The 19597-nt window shown below is 39.6% G+C and overlaps 2 protein-coding genes and 1 pseudogene across 2 annotated transcripts; all 3 read right to left on the bottom strand.

The window, feature by feature from the left end:
• Window positions 1–916: 916 nt before the first annotated feature.
• Window positions 917–4094, bottom strand: LOC133011167 (5-hydroxytryptamine receptor 3A-like). The gene is made up of 8 exons (XM_061078874.1): window positions 3963–4094; window positions 3685–3729; window positions 3504–3613; window positions 3239–3408; window positions 2826–2986; window positions 2295–2505; window positions 1781–2068; window positions 917–1143 (listed from the first exon to the last, which is right to left on the bottom strand). Exons 1-8 carry the CDS (start codon window positions 4062–4064, stop codon window positions 917–919), a joined length of 1314 nt encoding a protein of 437 aa, XP_060934857.1. The 5' UTR covers window positions 4065–4094.
• Window positions 4095–7579: 3485 nt separating this feature from the next.
• Window positions 7580–11944, bottom strand: LOC133011024 (5-hydroxytryptamine receptor 3C). The gene is made up of 9 exons (XM_061078702.1): window positions 11896–11944; window positions 11506–11669; window positions 11234–11278; window positions 10807–10913; window positions 9642–9811; window positions 9341–9504; window positions 8762–8972; window positions 8078–8265; window positions 7580–7921 (listed from the first exon to the last, which is right to left on the bottom strand). The coding sequence occupies exons 1-9, from the start codon at window positions 11900–11902 to the stop codon at window positions 7661–7663; spliced, it is 1317 nt and encodes a 438-aa protein (XP_060934685.1). The 5' UTR covers window positions 11903–11944; the 3' UTR covers window positions 7580–7660.
• A 1536-nt stretch (window positions 11945–13480) lies between these two features.
• LOC133011166 (5-hydroxytryptamine receptor 3C-like) lies at window positions 13481–18270 on the bottom strand (annotated as a pseudogene).
• Window positions 18271–19597: the final 1327 nt, after the last annotated feature.

Here is a 19597-nt window from a genome sequence, read left to right as displayed (position 1 = left end):
TGTATGTTTTTGGATGCTTTGATGCCCATATATCATTATGGACACATGTTTAATGCACCAAGACAATAGAAGAAGCCCAGAGTTAATCGCTACTCAAAATTTCATAGGAAAACAAAGTAGAATTTTATTCTCCAGAGAACATTTTCAAAGATTTTGAATAACACAGTTCAAAGGTCAGACTTTTTGTATTTTCTGAAAGAATCACATCTTCACAAAGTCACACAATAAAATAATAGTAATATAACTGTATTAATTTTTATTATCAAGCTATTTAATAACAGCGAAAGGTAATGGAGCTCACTTAGTTGCAACAGCTCATCTCAGCCACCTGTGGCCTGCACCAGCTAATCCTGCAGCCCTGGAGTGGAGCAGGATAATCTAATATCTGAAGAAGATACAGCAGCACACACACTAATGAGTCAGTTTTGTAACATTTTCATCAATACAGTATATATATTATGTTGAGGTTGGAAGCTGCATGTAACTTTGTTTATGATTGAATGATTTCTTTATGAAGATGATGGAGAAGAAGGTTCCTGTCCGTGAGAGAGCTTCAATTCAGACAAGAGAGGCAATGATTCTCAGTTGAGTTTAATCAACAGTTACAGAAATGTTCATATAGTTCACCAGAATAACACAAACGACACATTAGACACAACTCATGAGATATTATAGACCTGTTTTTTTCCCTAAATGGAAATCGAATACAACAAAAGTATTAAGGGTTAACAGGAAGAGGCATCTAAAGGTGTATGTGTCCGGGGACCATGACTTTCTCTTAAAATGCACCGTTAGCTAATTTCTCATGGGGTGTACCATGTTAACAATGAGGTTTGATGTCCAACTACAGATATTCATTTAATTTCTTTAAATTTAGACTCTGAATAACAGTGAATTGATCCCAGGCCTTGTCCGGTCAAGTCTGGTTGATCCAGATGCACCACATGGAGATGATGACCATGGCGTAGCAGGATATGAGCAGCAGATAGATGCGGAAGAGCAGGAAGTCGAGGACATATCCCACGTGGCACCACTGGTCCTGCAGCTCGCCCTCCTTCTTCAGCGACGTGAGGTGGCCGCGGAGGTCGGCCAGGAACTGACAGATCTGCTGCAGTTCAGTCAGAGCGGCTGGAACAGGCAGGGGAACAGAAATCAGCCGCTTAACACGATGCACGGTCCGTAATCAGATCCGGAGACATGTTACAGCCACTGGTTGGACATACACGTATATAACGTCTGATTATGATGAAAAATGATAAAAACACACCAACACAATAAGTAACAAATTACAAAATCTTAAACCAATATTCAGATTATTCTGAATCCATAGATAACGTCAGTGAGTTTAGCTTTTCTGTGTTTTCCTCTTTCTTAACAAAACAAGCTAATTCTGAAACATAGTTGACATATCCATCCACTCATAAAATACTGATAAAGGTTTAACGAGATCAAATGTTTTGGCTGAGACGTCCCTAAGTTGTAGCCTAATAAATCAGAAAGCGACTCATTATTATTATTATTGTGGAGTTTTAGTGGATTTTCAAATAAGATGGTGTAATTTGGAGGCTGCTTTCAATTGGATGAAGCCAAATATAAATGAGGATATGGTTTGAATAGAAAAGAGCGAAGATAATGAGAAAATGTTCAATCTAGATTGAGTGTTAACTTCACTGTGATTCTCTCTACTGTATAAATGTCTCATGATAATACTGATACATTTTTAGATGAGACCTAATAAATAGATTTTCATCTGGCAAAGTCACGTGTGTCCGTCACTGGGTCTGAGTACCTCCACTGTTGGTTGCTTGCTGGGCAGGTGTCTGGTCGGTGTGTTGGACGACCAACGGGCCTGAGCTCTGAGGTTTATCCTTCTGTGGCGCGGCAGGGGGCCGGACGCCCTCCGGCCAGCGGTAGCAGATGAGGTTGGCGATGTGTTTGAGGATAATCACCCTCACCCAGTTTGGAACCTCTCGATATTTCTTGGAGCTGTGGTGCAGGACATTGGTAATGATGACCGTCTCCAGCAGACTGATGACCATGAGGGCCAGACACACTGAGAAATAGATGCCTTCAGAAGACAGAGGGACAGAAGAGTTGCTTGAAAACATAATTTCTAAAATAAGCTCCATAAAGGAACACAATTATTATTTTTTTCGCCCATTGCTTGGGTCCTGGAAATTGCTGGGAGGTAAAATGTTTGATATTGACTGAAAAGTGATTTTCAGACCCAACAGCGACACTCAGTCAATAGGAGCCAGTGAAACAAGATGAACGTTAGTCACTTGACCTCTGACCTATGATGGGCGTGCCGTTGGCTGTGCTGGGCAGCAGGTCGTTCATGATGAGCAGAAAGACGGTGTAGCCCAGGATGAGGGTCATCTTGAAGGAGGCGCGGTCCACGCTGTGGGGGGGCAGGTAGAAGGACAGGATGTCGATGAGCATGAGGAAGGAGCTGGGGATGAGCAGGTTGACCACGTAGAGGACTGGACGGCGCTTGATGACCACCTAGTGTCAAAGACAGGTATGTTCACTTTAAATGCATCTCAGTGGGTGTGTTAAAAAATTTAACGAAAATATAACAACTTTAATAACACATTTTTAGCCAAACGCAAATTTAGAGCAACATTAACATTAATTTACAGTCATTTTCTGTTAAGTTCAATATTAATATATTCATTCATTTTAGCTTTTATGCTTTTAAAATCTCCACTGCGTTCACCAGTTCATCCTTAACTGTGCCTGTCTGTTGTCGGCCTATAGGTTTTACAGTTGATATAATTACAGAGTCAAGCAAAGTTAACAACATGATAACTAATCTCCGTCACCCAGAAGGTGATGATGTCCCACTCATCGATCCCAAAACGGAGGATGGACGTCTCTCCCAGTATGTCCACCAGCTCCCATTCTCCGCTGGCTTCCAGGTAACGCTTTGAGTTTCCAGACATCTCCGCAAAGGTCAGTGCTGGACTGATCCTCACATCTCGTACTGTGAAAAGTGAAAAGACATTGAGAGAGAGAAAGCATTCGCAAATGTGAGTTAAAAGTTAGCTTAATGTTAAGTGTCCCTGATTTTACATAGCGATTATTATTTTTCTTCAACTTTTTGTTTTTATTCCCTGACTCACATTTTCAGACCCATGGCTGCACCAGCTTCGGGTTCGGTGTGTCAGATCGCAGGCTATGACTCGATAAGTTTATGTTTGTGTGATTGTGTATTTGTCAAGGAGCCTTTTCTTACTGGTGTGCATGTAGGAGCCAAACGTGAATGTGCAGTTCTGCACGTCAAAGGGAAAACTGAAGATCTCCAGGTTGCAGGCCGAGACGAGTCGCAGCATCCTGTCCCAGCGGATGTGACCCGTGTGGTTGACGTAGACGTATGGACACGCTTGGGAGACGTCATCACCCACACTTTGAGGGGGTTGGAGGTGGAGGAATCAGGATGAAGTATCAAGAAAATAGTAAAAAAATTCGGACTTTCTGCGAAACAGCTCAATGAAACTTACAACTCATACACGATGATGTCTGGGGACCAAAGCTCCTTCACGGGGAGAGAAATCCTTGTGACGCCATCACACTCCTCAGGGTCCCAGACCAGGAACTCGTGGTGCCAGTACTGCAGTGAAATAAAGTCCAACATCAAATATGATTTAATTTTTCATTATTATGTCTATCGATGTTACTTACCAGTCTGAGCCACAGGAAAGTAGTGAGAATCTGGGTCTTCTCATTCTGAAATCACAGTAAACAGAGGGTAAAACTAAAGCCGACTGCTTTCTATTTAAGATCAGAATTACTCTAAGTCAAAAACTGTTTGCACACAATACATTGAATTGACATTTCACTACAGCAAACATCTGCCTGACATTTTCTCTGTCAACCACTGCACAAGTTCCCTCAGCGCATATTTATTCTGGATTTAAGAGGTGTTTTTCTTTAAAGATCACTTTAAAAGACGGTCTCACCACTCCCAGGACAGCATAGAGGGTGAAGGAGATGTTGGCAATGGTGGGATTGCTGAGGTTCACTGCTGGCCTGAAGGGCTTCAGGTCAAACACAGCCTGCATGGACTCCAGGGTCGGACCACTGTGACCTTCTTTACACGTTAGTTTACTGTGACACAGAGACGCTGCCGAGAGAAGAGGAGGGACGTTTTTCCAAAAAACTCTGACGGCTGCTAAACTTATCTGCGACTTTAAAGTTTCTCACCAATCATTTAAGAGATGTGTTAATAGCCAAATAATTAGCATTTAAAGATTTAAAATGCATTTCCAGGTTAAAACACAGAGCACTATGGTAGCATTTTCTTTAAATCACCAAATACTCACATATCAGAACAAAATCTGACACAATTATAGGACACGTAAAAAAATTAGCTTTACATAATAGATTTTGATATTAAATGGCCCAAGGAAAATGCTGTTTGATATTGACACTGAGAATAATTTAAACTGAAATAGAGCAGAGCTAAATGTGCTTCGGTTTGGAAAAATGAGACACACACGTGGCTCCAATCGATAAAGTAGTGAATATAAGTAGATGGTCATTACCTGATATTACGAGTAAACCTGAGATGATGCCGATGCTCTTCTGAGACGAACCCATGCTGGATGATTCTGAGAGAACAAATCACCTCCAGAAACATCAACCTTCACATGAATAAGGCAAAGTGGACTCCTGCTGACGGTGAACATGCACACATTGTTTGTGCAACTTAACGGAAGATAAGTTCTCTGGAGACTTAACCACAACCTCCACAACCCCCCCCCCCCACCACCACCCCCCAAACCCGCGCAGACAATACCTAATACAGAAACAAAACAAAAACAAAAAAACTTTCTGCATCCAAATATTAGATGAGTTTCCATAATTTAGATTTGTTATGCCCCAACCACCTGAGCAAAACAACAGCTTACACAAATACTTATCAACACAATCAGATGCAGACTGTTCTCCCACAAAACTGTAATAACAAATATTTGTTATATGTCCATTTATTAAATTATAGATATACTGAACTTCCTCAAATTAAAAGATGTGATATTCCTACATTTATGACTCAAATGCATTGACCTCAGATTGCTGTGGGTACCAGGAGGACCCAGACAAAATGAACAAATATACATTTTAAAGAAGTCCTAAAACATTTCATCCATAAATGGAGATACAAAACACACAACACACAGATGGATCATAAACTCACACAGTTAAACGTGGAGCTTGTTGTTCCACACCTTCAGTAACCACTCAGCCATTTTATTTTTCAACACCTTCACCTCTGGGGGTTTAAATCTGTTCCATTGTACCGAGTACTTATTATTGGTTTAATGCTGTTTTAGAAACCTGTGATTCACTATTACAAACACACTGTTTGAGGAGAGAAAGAGAATCAACATGAACCTATGGTTTTTGGTCAAATTTGATAATTCATGCTTAGGATTGAACATTAAGTTTATCTTTAAAACGGAAACAGGGAGAAATACAAAGGAGTTTTCAAGAGGTCTTAACATCCTTAAATTAAACCAGAAAAAAAACTTGGGTGATCTGAAAGTCACAATCACATAATTAAAAAAACATTTAAAGAAAAACCCCTGCTCCCAATGACTAATAAAATCAGGGGCTGAATTCAGCAAAATGCCAGAATGTGTCTGTGCCTTGAGGGGATAAATCATAGACCAGTGGTTCTTAACTGGTCTGGCTTCGGGACCCACCATCACTCCTTGCTGACGAGCCGGTGCAGTTTGAACCCGAGATAGTACAGAATATCACAAGATGCCAACACAAAAAAACAAGTTTAATGATAAACCAAAACGACCAGCAGGTGGCGATGCTAGAGAGGGAAATATTCCCTTTTACACTTAATTAGCAGCATTTTAATTAAAAACCTAAAAGTGTATCTTAAGGACACACTGTGAATCTATGACAACCAACAAAACTGATCCTATTCACATTTCTTAACAAATAAGGTTATGGAATGTGAGGTGGTAAGGGTTAGAGACGCTTGTACTTTGCGACCCATGTTGCATTCACCGCTGGTTGTCGACTTATGACAGATAAGACCCAATCAGGAGGAGATGACATTTTCTCCTTTTTTTGGGCTCCAAAAACTCCAGGATACTATCACACGAGGTGTAAGAGTTGCAAAAGTTATTCATTTAAAAATTAAAAACGATCAGTGTGAATGTAGCCTCAGCTGTATGGAAATCGTCCCCGTCTTTTATTTGGGAGAAGTTTGATTTTCTGCCTTCCAGGTTCACAATTTTCCATCTCAATCTGTGTCAGCCAGCACAGGAGGATGCAGGGATTTTGTCACGGTTGAGTGAAGATCAAAGCAGCAAACAAGGGCCCAAAAACAGGGTTCGTTACTCACGTGGCTGTACACTCACTTTCTAAAGTTAAATGATAAAGAACAATAGTCTGAACAAACAGCCCAGCCTTTCTTATTTTAGCCTCACCTCACACACTTTCCATCTGAATCACTTGGCCACGTGTCTACTTTGTCAAAACTTCCCTGTTGTACTTTTTGAGTAAAACGAGTTAAACAAGAATGTGTGAATTCTCTGTACCTCATTAGAATGTTCATCATATTGTTGTTTTACGTTAGTCTTTTTATTCTTTCAGTTTGTCCCGACCAGTACAAATATTTCTAGCCCACACCTCAACGTGGAATGAGCATGAACCAGATCCTAAGCTCGTGACAAACACACCACGAAACCGACTGATGTTCTCCCGAGATAGAAAAACAAGAGACGGCTTTCATAAGGGAGTGGCAGCTTGTTTTATTAGTTTCGAAATGAATATTTTTCTTCTAAATTGGCGGACACATTTTAACCGCATTACATATTGACATGAATAATAATGAATAACAATAAATAGAAAGGAAGAACTTAAACACTTTATATCTTCTGGTGTGTCTATACGCTTCATGAATATTGAAATCATCGATCAATGAAGCCTTTATTGGTTTTTCAGACATGAACTTGAACTGAAAATTGGGAGCTAAGTTTATCTTTCACATATGAAGAACACATGTATGTTCTTTTGTGTTTTACAACCATCTTGTGATGAAAAGTCATCAACATTTTCCCACTCACTTCTCCGGACTTGTCCAGGGTTCAATGCCTGTCTGAAAGTAGCTTAAATTTTATTAAATATTATTTCTGTATCAGAGAGTGTGGGGAAGTAGCATCAACTTTACAAACAAAAGAGAGAAGAATAAATGGAGCATGAAATTACACAAACATGGTACATCAGCAGAAGAGAACGAGTGGGACAAGAGAACAAGAATGATAGAAACCTGAAGTGACACGTTACAGATCAAAATGGATTTCACAAACGTCCCAGTCTTACTAACCTACTGATGGGAAAAGAAAAGCAAACAGAACTGGTGTTGCTTCACTGACAATGCAGAAAAACCTAATGTGGGATTTCAAGCTCTCTCAGATACTTGTTTCTGAAAAAAAAGATCATTTTAAGAATGAAAAGACAATAAATAATTAAAATGAATAATGAAGGAAGGACAGATAATTGGTGTCATGTCACATTACATTATTCCAAATAAATTTTTCTCTATCTGCCTAGAAACAATTATCAGGGTAAATAATGTGACCCTGCATCTAAAAATAAGAACAAACCAAATGAAATAGTCAAATCAGGAGTTGTACTACTGCGCCCACATGATGATGATGGTAATGAAGCTGACTGATATGAAGAGGACATACAGGCCGAACAGCAGGCGGTCTATGATGCAACCCACCTGGATCCACTCCTCTGAACTCTGGCTCCCACCCAGATGCTGCTCCACCTGGAGGCGGAGACCCTGGAGCTCCTTACCCAGGCTCCTCAGCTCGTCCAGGGCCTTGTCCTCATTCAGAGGTCTTTTCTGCTCCGGAGCCTCGCTGCCCTCTTCCACCACAGAGGAAACCTTCATTTCTGTTGCAGAGGGGACACAGGAAGAGGGGAAGGCAGATCTGACTATTCACTCTGACTTGACTATTTCTGCAAAGCAGGAAATGTTAACATGTTTAAAATCAAATCTCAGGTCGGACCGGCTACCATGTGCTGAAGGGTTTTGGATGACTGTGACGTCTTGTAGATCTCTGGACTTTGGAGGAAGTCGCACCAGTTTGCCCAGGATATGGAGAACAAGTACTCTGATCCAGTGAGGAACTGCAGAAGAATGAGTGGAGCCGCACAGTAGGTTGGTGATCAGGATAGTCTCCAGCAGACTGGCCACCATCAGACCCAGGCACAGAGACAGGAACACATCTGGACAACAATAGAGTACTTCTGTTCAATGTGTGGGATTTAGTGGCATCTAGTGGTGAAGTTGTCAGACAAATCACGTTCAAATGTTTATTGCCAAAGTAGAACAGGTTAGTCTTTGGCGTCTTGGCTCCGACTTAGTCACTAGCCCCGATATGATTACAAAGGTATGATGGGAGTGATGAGCAAATACTTGTAACCCCCCCCCGTCAGAGCCTACAGGTGGATACTGGGGTGCAAGCAACTGGCAGCAATACTGACGCAGCAGCAGGGCAAACAAAGGGACTGACGGGAATTTTTCTCTACTTAAAAAGGCAGCGTAATAAGGTGGGTGTGTATTAAAGATAATTATGGAGGGTGAGGTATGTCACTTGGTGTATGTCACATGATTGGAGCAGCGCAGCTTGAGTTGGTTGCCTGAGCTAGCTCTCTGGCTCTCTCCATTTATGTGGCTACTAACAACAAGAGATAAATATAAGTGAAAGCATTTTCAACTGACTCATGAGAGGTATGGTGTTTCCTGTGACGGGCAGCAGGTCGTTCATGATGAGCAGGAAGACGGTGTAGCCCAGGATGAGGGTCATCTTGAAGGAGGAGCGGTCCACAGCCTGAGGAGGCAGCAGGAAGCTGAAGAGGTCCACTGTGATGAGGAAGCAGCTGGGGATCAGCAGGTTCACCACGTACAGGGTGGACCGACGCTTCATCGACACCTGCAACAGAGTTAATACATTGTGGAAGTCAAGATGAGATATACATGTGAGTGAGGTTTAAAATCAGTTTACATTAAAACACTCATATTTAATCATCCCGTACAATAACTATACTTTACATTGTTTAGGCTAAAGAAGAGATAATTTAAATGTGTGCATATTTTTGGTATGATTGTCCTGCATCATCAGTGTGTAAAACTGTCAGATCACATTATTCTATGTGTCTTGCTAGTTTTTGATTTAACCATTACCCTCTAATTCTTTACATCTCCTGTATCATCCTCTTAGCTTTCCTGTTGTTTCAATACATAACACAACACAAGAGTGTATATTACAGTAATAGTCAGTGTAGTGTAGGATTTCCTTACATAGAAACGAAGCTCCTCATAAAAGTTATCAAAGTCAGCATTAAAAACAAATTTCTTCACTGTGATGCCAATTAGTTCCCACTCGCCCATAGTCGTCATCATTTCTTTCGACATTTGAAATATTTCCCCTGCATGCCCTGGGAGGTCAATCTGTAGAGCAGACTCTGAGAGGAAAGATATGATACAGTCAACGCTTTGTCAGATCAGATCTACTTCTATTATATTTGATACTTTATTGAAACTATGCATCTGCAGATTTCAACTCATATAGTTAGTAACCCAAACCATCTTAAACCCTTACTGCGGTACACGTAGGAGTTGAAGCTAAAGGTGCAGTTCTGGATGTCGAACGGGAACATGTAGATGTCCAGTCTGCAGGAGCTGACCACTCTGACAGGTAGTGCATCACTAACAAGGCCGTCAGAATACACATAGATGTATGGAGTGAATGGAGCTGAGTTCTTCTCCATACTACAGAAAAAAAGACATTAAACACAGTAAGTTCCACTGATTTTACGAGTTCTCGTAAAACTTCTATCTTTTATAATACCTCCAATTCAATTTGGACAATAATTATTCATATGATAATTAGAGCTGTCGTAAGTTGAAGACGTTTGTTGGTTTATAACAGACTTTCTTACTCTGCAGATATAGGAACATTTTCAAGAGCTCATAATATCTTTTTCAACAATTACAGCATTCTATAATCTGTTTATTGAGCAGCCTCAAAGGGTTAAGGATGCCTACATATCTAGCTACAGGTATTATAGTGTGTTGTAACCCATGAATTAAGTGTGCTCTCCATAGATGCTAAATGGGGGGGACTTCAGATAAGATGCTGATCTATATTGATGGAGTTTTAACACCCTCATTGATCTGATTCCATCACACAACCTCTAATGAACCCACTCTTCAATACCTGCCCAACACGACAGGGTAGAGACACAGAGTTAGCAGGTAGCATGTGAACATGGTGGAGGATTTAACAGGCAAAGAGCCCGATGTTACAGTCCGGGCCTGGAGGAGACCAGACGCTGAGCTAAAAGAAGACTTACACTCATCAGGTGGACAGAAAACCAACAGAACAGAATAACCATGTTGGCTGGATTTGTAAATAGGCATCAATTTGCTAAAATTATTGTGATTATGTACTGTAGTTATTTATTAAGAAGTTGTAGTTGTTGATAGCTTCAAGAGTTTTTCCCTGCCAACTATTGCTCAGACATATTCAATCACACTCTGTCCGCTGACACTGGGAGACAAAACCAAAAACTGGTTGAAAAGATAATTCATCCCAAAATTAAAAGCAATAGTGCTTATGTTATTTTGTTACTTCTCTTTTAATATTGATTAAATATCCTCCAAAGCACCTTTTATCTAGGAATGAATCAAAATCAGGCTTATGACATGTAAACATTTAACCAACATCCAAGGCTGCAGGGCTCTACACATTAGCTGGTACTTACAATTCATTAATGACCACATCTGGTACCCACAGTAGTTTTCTTGGGACTGTGATTGATGAAGAACCACACTGTTGTGGGTCCCACGAGATGAACTCGTTTCTCCAACTCTGCAACATGAACAAACACATGCATCAAGTACATTAATGTAACGAGAGCTCCAAAGGGATGTCTATATATATATACATATATATATAAAGTGTGGGTTTGAAGTTGGTCACAAATTTTGATAGTCACATTTTATAATATGGTTTTAAAAGACTTGAAAAGCAGCTCTGTTTTCTTAATTTCAGCTGAAAACATTTTATTTTGTCATTAATGAGATACACTTTACATCATATACTATAAACTGACCTCTGCCTTTTTCGAAAACATAAAGCAAGATGATCAGTTTTATCATTGCTTAGAAACCGAGAAATTGAGTACTTACTACAGATTGCCAGATTAAAGTTGTCAAGATTTGGGCCTTTTCATCCTGGAAAAGAACAAATATTTATTTGTGGTCAATTATCTTTTAATGCAAAGTTGCATTAGGTAATACAGACCTAGTGCAATTACTTTGATAAGGTTGACAGAACCACAAACAGAATAACACGAAGTTGTTAAACTCCAGAAATATTATTATAAAGTTGACTTTACACTGACAAGCAATTGAACATGGCCTCAGGCAGAATTGGTTGTGTTTATTATCGTGTTTCTCACCACCCCCAAAATGCCGTACAGGATGAAGGAAATGTTGACATTCGTGATGGTTGATATATTCGTGACGGGTCGAATGGCGCTCAGATTGAAAACTGGTCTGAGAGCCTCCAGCAGGGAGGGTGCGTCCGGTTTAGAGCAGTTCATCATAAAGGAACTGCACTCGGCTGCAGAGGAAAAACCAAACAGTTTCCACAATGAGCAAACACTGAAGAACCAAACACAGGTAAAATAGGCAATATCGATGAATAAACATGTCATGTTTCTCTTTACTGGATTTCACACAGTGGCCTCTGTTTTCTGAACCACATTGATTCCTCAATTCTTTTTGAATAATCAGTAACAAGCAGGAGCTCTATGTACATGTGACGTTATCAGGTGAGCTGGACTTACCATTCATGAGAATAAAGATGAAGATGAATAGAAGCTTAGAAGGCTTGACTTTCCGCTGGCAGCACTAAAAACATCAACATCGGGTCAAAAGCTGTTGTTAGTGTGTGTGGTTTCCTGGTGGTGAGAGCTGACCTGTCAAGTTGGCTTCACAGAGTTGAAATGTAATAACTAAGATTAAAAGATAGAGTTACTATTTTTATCTATCGTGTGATTGGACTTTAGGTCTTCAGTGTAGATGTTAGAGCTATTTTGAAAATGTTATGTTGCATGAAAAGGCCTGATTTCTACAGTCAATCCCAACATTAGGAAACCATTGTTTAATATTCAGAGGTAAATTTAAGACCTAAATGAGAAAGTTTGGGTGTTGGAATATTGGAGCGCAGATGTAAAAAAAAACTTTTCTCATAAAACACATTTCTTGTAATCACAACCACACCATACTCTCCAAGTTAAAATATTTAATTAGAATTTTCTTAATATAGATTTGGATTATTATGTTATTTTAAGTTGTGCACATATATATAACATGGCCTTGGGATACAGTACAAAAGTATGTGGACATGAATTGTGCTTGGCATCGTAGTGCTGAACCAAAGACAATTTTCATGTTTCAGAGATATTTTGTGCTTGAACCTTTGCGGCATTGAGTCTTCACCTCAACCACATCCAAAACCTTCAATAAATGAGAAGACCGACCGCGAGCTAGACCATATCGGCAAATAGCCAAATTTTTAAATCCTGTGATATTATGTCCACATGCTTTTTGCCATGTTGTGTAGGCTTTTTAATATATCAAATTGTTTGTCAATGATAATTGTGACTAAACAATGTTTGTGCTTTGATTGGCTCTATTTAAAAAACATGATCTTCAGTTACTCACAATGTGTTAAAATTGTAGATACAAATTTGGCTTGTGTGATTTGAAAGATAAATATAATAATCAAATTCCCAAAGGTTTAACGGTTAGATTTCTTAAAGCGGTAGGTTACAGATCATCAGAAACATTGCGTTCAGTTATTGCTTGGTTATTCGCTTTTTTAAACCAACCTACTAACTATATATTTCTTATACATCTTCTTATTTAAGACTCCTTTTATTAAGAGTTTGATAATATTTCTGATCATATTCGACATGAGCAAATGAAAGCCGTAACAAATCCTACACTATTTGATTACTTCAGAGTGAGTCATAGCAGATAAGAATATTTTCTAGTAATGTTAGCGTAGCTTAGCTTCTGCGCAATGTGAGGATTAGGATTAGCAATACAAATTTTAAATAATTGAAAAGTTAATAAAATTATTGGAACACAATCAATCAAAAACTGAAAGAATTTTTTTCCAAGTACTTTTATTTTGCATACAGTGGTTCCCTCCATTTTAAAATTGCAAAAAGCAGACGAGCTATTTTAGTTTTTTGACTAGTGATAATATGAGCATTTGTTATACATTAACCATATAATAGATTGTATATATTGCATAAATAAGAAAATGATCAGAAGCATTAAAACATTATGATGAACCGATCAGAAACTAATTGAAACATTTGAATCACTATCACGCAAAATGGAGGATGTTAAAACAGAGGACTACTGCTTGTATGAGTTCACCCAGATAATAATGATGGTAATGAAGCTGACTGATATGAAGAGGATGTAGAGGCCGAACAGCAGGCGGTCTATGGTGAAACCCACCTGGATCCACTCCTCGGAGCTTGAGGTTCCACCAAGCTGCTGCTCTACCTGGAGGCGGAGAGCCTGGAGGTCCTTACCCAGGCTCCTCAGCTCCCGCACGGCCTTGTCCTCCACCAGGGGGCCCCTCTCGACTCTAGGCTCCTCACTCTTTGCCACCGCAGCACTTCGCTTAATGTCTGAAAAAAAGGATTGATTGTTATTATTTCATCCGGAAAATACTTTCACAACATTTACCTCTGTGTTTCCTTCTTTTTGAATTGACATCGCAGGGCAAAGAATCATGTTGACCATATTTTCTGTAATCCCACATCATGAATATTTGTGTATTTGCCACTGTAAGAAAGCATTAACTCAATACCTGAATCTTTAACCTTCTGCCGCAGGGGAACAAGACAGCCCATAATTTGCAGGACCAGCACTCGGACCCAGTGAGGGACTGGAGAGAAGTTTGCGGCGCCGAACAGCAGGTTGGTGATGAAGATAGTCTCCAGTAGACTGGCCACCATCAGAGCCAGGCAGAGAGAGAAGAAGACGTCTGATGCAGAAAGATAAGAGAGTGTGTGTGAGGGATGTGAGGCCTAAACCAATGAGAAGCATGAGGGGCGCTGCTGTAAATACCCCAACCAGGCAATGCTAACTATTGTAATAATGACATTTCATAATGATGATGATAATGGTTATTCTAAATAGGTTGGACAATGTGCCTCTAATGACATTGGTTGCAAAATTTAGTGCATAAGTACACTATTTAATGTCATTTTCAGACAATGCCATTGTAACATTATTCATAATAAAACATAAATAAAAACAATAAAAACAATTCCCTGCTTCAAGCTACAGTATGCTGGTGTGCAGGGTGATGGGTTATTTACTTTATGTTCAGCCGGCGGACAGCTGCCTATGTTGGTCAAATATGTAAAAGTCTTTCTACCCTTCTGCCTTCACCAGAAAATCACATGTAAATTATGTAAATTTTAAAACATTTTGCCCACCGAATCAGTTTATGGTAGAGATGGAAATCCAGTTGTAACACTTGCCTGATGAGAGGCTCTAAACCTTGTGAGCTCTCTAGTGACGATCTGTGAACTAATGACCACAGATCCAATAATCTTCACCATCTTCAGTGAGGGAGAAGTTCCAGCAGATTTGAGCTATCCACTTAATTCTTTCAATGAGTTAATATTTGTGTGATGGTGCCAAGGGAGAAGGAATAAGTGCTGTTTTTACATCCTAGTCTAAACTTTCCTACACTTTAGTCAGAATGCTCACAGTCTTCCATTCGATTCTAAATATATTTGAAAGGGACAAACCCTTCCTTTCACATTCTGTCATATTACACTGCTAAAAACCTTTGTTTAATCTGAATGCCGCTGACTTATGAGAGGTATGGAGTTTCCTGTGGAGGGCAGCAGGTCGTTCATGATGAGCAGGAACATGGTGTAGCCCAGGATGAGGGTCATCTTGAAGGAGGAGCGGTCCACAGCCTGAGGAGGCAGCAGGAAGCTGAAGAGGTCCACCGTGATGAGGAAGCAGCTGGGGATCAGCAGGTTCACCACGTACAGGGTGGCTCGACGCCTTACTCTGATCTGCAAAGGGAAGATCAGAAAAAAAACTAAGACACTGTCATCTGTTGCTCAGTTCAGTGTGGTTCTTATCGATTATCAAAACTGTGTACTTTCACATTGCTAAAAACTGAATATGGTACAGAGAAGTATGTTGTCGTACCCTCCTGGCATCAGACATTTAACTGATGAGTTTAATTTTGTTTTCTACCGTCCCTTTTATTGTAAAGTTCGTAAAGCTCTATGAAAAAAGACATTGATTTTGTAAATATGGATGATGCACATAGACATAGAGAGTTGTCTGTTTCTGCATGAAACTTTTTAATCAGCCAGGTATTTGGAGAAATTATGACATGATATTTAATCGTTCTATAAGCGTTCGTTTGGAATTTTTTGTTTTTCTTTTGGTTTATGTATGGTTCTTCTCTTTTTCTTTTTTCTTTTGTATATGTATTACCAGAAGAGGATATATGTGTCAATTAAGGTTGTCTTGTAATAAAAATAAATGTATGTGTGTTTTTATGCCGTGAATTATTGTTGTCACACCCCAGTCCACTTATCTTTACTGTAGCTGTACATCTAAGGACTTGAATTGGTTCGATGTCTGTAAAGATGTTGTATCTACAATCATTTACAAAGCGTACAATCAATCAACGTACATGAAATGCAAGCTCGTCAATAGCTACACCATTGGCAAAGTCTAGGGTATGTTTGTTGGCGGTGATGTCCAGCAACTCCCATTCCCCCAGTGTGGTCATGACATTCTTGGAGTGCTGGGTGATGTGATCCATAGATTTGTTCAGGAAAACAGTAATGTCTGACGCTGAGGAGAGAAGAGCAGAGGAATGTATCCTGTTCGTCAGTGGAAACATGTGTCCCTCCCTCTCACATGACCACCACGTTCAATAATCCTCCTAACTCTGACAAAGAAAGAAGAAAAAAAATACATGATAGTAGCAGCAGGTTAACTCATGTTTAGTAATCAGATAAAACCCTTTAACTAAAGCGACTGTGGCTCAGGAGAAAGAGCAGTTTGTCTGCTAACCAGAAGGATGGTGGTTCCTTCCCCTGCAAGCTGAAGTGTCCTTGGGCAACGCCTTTATTGCCCCCGACAGCAGATGAAATGAAAACACTGTGAGGTGTCTCACCATCATGGATGTAGGAGTTGAATGTCAAAGTGCAGTTCTGTATGTCGAAGGGGAAGTTGTAGATATCGAGGTTACAGGAGCTGACGATTTTGGCCGGATGAGCATCATGCACCCAACCATTGCTATAGAGTTTCAGATACGGGACAGTAGGGGCTGTGTTTTCATCCATGCTGCAGGACAAGAGAAAAGCATAGGAGCATAGCATTGTCTTAACTTGTTCTGATGTTTAAGAGTCTATTTGCATTTCAGAGGTCAGATTTTAAAACAAAGTTACGTGTCTGCAACCGCGGAATAATATTTAATTTATATGATACTTTCATCTAATAGTCCTGCAACTTGAGCTTATTTTGCACTGAGAATTCTCTATTCATTTCTTAAGCTCTTATATTCATGGTGGACAGCAAATATATGTTCATAACTTCCATTGTCCTCATATCCCATGACGATTAAAAAAGAAAAGAAAAACTTGACAAGGAAAAACAATAAAATGATCCTGGCAAAGAGTAAAGCCAAGTTTGTTTGACCAAACATTGAATAAAATTATACTATTTATATGGTACATACCATAAATACTCACTGGAGCAGCAAAGCTATAGTAATTCACAGCTGATAATAGCAGTTTTTCACATTACATAGCTCGAAATTACTGAACATTTTGAAGAAATTAAAATATGAAGATTGCTTAGCTTGTTTTTAAAGATTTACATCTTACTCAGGAATAAATATTGAAAAGACAAACTTGGTCAGGTTTATAGATTTTTTTCTTAATAAGGTAAATTTGTAATGTCACCACTCTAACTTTAACAAAGATAACATGCATTTGAGTTTTGAGGTGTCAGGTCACTCACAATTCATTGATGACAATATCTGGAATCCAGAATTTTTCTCTGGGCAGGATGATCTTGTTGGTGCCACACTCGACTGGATCCCAACTGACCAGCTCGTTCTTCCACCACTGAAACAACCAAACTGGTGTCGGTGCACAGAGCAGCTTATACACTTACTAATATTCACATCACACACACACACACTGATCACACAGTTTCCCTGAGACATTAAGGTGGAAGAGTTCAGGACTTACATAGTGGAGCCACAGGTACGTGGTCAAGATTTGAGCCTTTTCATCCTGGAAGACAAGAGGAGCGACTTTAAGACACCAAAACATTGTCAAAACTAACCAATATGAAGTTTATGATACATTTATTATATTCTTATACTTGTTGGACTATGTGCTACAGCGAATGAGTTCTACTCCTCATCAGAGAGTTGAACGTACCACTCCTAGTATTCCATACAGGGTGAAGAAGATTTTGATGTTGGTGCTGGTCGTCATGTTCATGACGGGTCGTATGGCGCTCTGGTTAAAGATTGGAGTCAGCGCCTCCAGCAGGGCCGGCTGGTTTGGCTGAGAGCAGTTCACCATGATGGTGCTGCACGGAGCTGGTGGGACCATTCAGAGATTATTGTGGTAATGTTCTTTATTAACATTAGTGATTTGAAGTCAAAATATTTTCAGCTAATACATTTTTTTTGTGCTAATTTTCTAGTTTCATGAACAATATGCAGTAACTTGAATATTCCAGCATTTCCATTGCTTTAATCCTTTTTTTTGTTGATTCGATTTGTCTTCACATAATTTAATATTTATTTACTGTAGCTTATATTTACTATTATTATTGTACAACATACATTACTTTCTTGAGGTAAAGTTAGGCCACAAACACAGATATTGTGCAGAGAGAAACTCTTACCTGGCATTACAACAAACACAACCAGAGTGGATGTGACGAATGGAAAAAGCCACTAAAATGAACACAGAGGAAAGATTGTTATGGACTGATAAATGATATGGGTAAAGATCATCAGTTATTAAATGGAGATTTATAATAACAGATCAGAAATAACACTTCATCACATACAGAATATGAACATGAGGAAGATACTTTACCTTCAGAGTCACGCCCTTGGATGTCATGATGTCGAGAGTTAAATCTCTATACTTGTGTCTATAGAGAGGAAATAACCATCATCACATTGTTAAATGGGAGCATTTTATTGAATCCGTAAATTGCAATGTCAGAAAAGTCACATCAGATTTAAACTGAGCTGATCTATAAATAACCAACCCACCTGTTACTTACCTGGGAGACTTACTCTTGCTTGACTAAATTCCGCCTCAGTGGCCAAGATATACATAGTGCGTCGGGCAAATGATGTGGGAAATGGAAAACTCTGCAAGGCTGCTACTTTCCCTGTCGGTGGTTTCATACAAAACAAAGCACAACCACAGTGAACATCTGGTGCGTCGGTGTGTGACTGGGAGACGGTGACGGCTGACCACGACAGAATCATTGTCACACCTGCTGGTCGGATGCAAATAATTCATGGAGGCCCCGTGAGAAACAGGTGTCCTCTGGTGTCAGCTCCAACCCCCCCACCTCCCTCCCTCGTGTTGTAGGTCTCGTCTAAATAAACTGGTAGCGTCTTTATGTCATACTTGTGCAGTGCCCATTCTTAATCTGCCTGTTTGGAACTTTCTGTTAGGAGCTATACTTTAGTATTATTTCTCGTCATTTGTGAGTGAGACTTAAGTTTTACAGTTTACTGTTTTATTGTTTTTGTGCTGGACGTTGTGTGCAGAGCTCTTTATGAACAGACTGTGGTGCAGAGTAAAGATAGAAACGTTTGTGTTCATCCTACCTGGTTCATCTGCATTGCACATTTCGTAGTCATTGTTTTTATAAAATGAAACTGAATTTGCTTTACTACTGTTCACCTGTGTTGCTAATGTGTAAGTTTAAATAATTAACTTAACTGCTGTTATGTTTTCATACATTGGATGTTGGCTATTTTAGGGATCTGTTAAGCAATCAACAATCTTCGCACCCAATAAGATAATAACTTTTCAAAATAAAAGGTCTGTAGTTGGGCTTGTTATAAGCATTACAGCAACGAAACAAACCTTGTGCTTTCATTCTATGAATGTTGCTGGCATGAAAAGGCTCAGCACCCATGTCGGATGTGGTGAAATAAAAAGATTCTTATTATCCCAACGATCTGATGGCCATTTTGAGCCACAGTTTGACCACGATGTGGACCACTGCTGTAGTTTATTCATGGGCGTAGAAGAAATGTTCAACTCAGTTCACAGACTGAAGACACAATGCCCCATCCACAGTGTCTGCAACAGAGTGCTGGTTGCCTGTTGATTTAATTTGTATTATTTATTGAACGAATCAGGTGGGCAAATCGCACCAGATTTGCCGAATTAATAGGTAGATAAAAAACAACAACTTTTGGCT

This window comes from Limanda limanda, chromosome 9, assembly GCF_963576545.1.
Source record: "Limanda limanda chromosome 9, fLimLim1.1, whole genome shotgun sequence".
Classification (NCBI taxonomy): Eukaryota; Metazoa; Chordata; class Actinopteri; order Pleuronectiformes; family Pleuronectidae; genus Limanda; species Limanda limanda.
The sequence above is the reverse complement of the archived record's forward strand: the minus strand, read 5'-3'. Positions and strand labels throughout refer to the sequence as shown.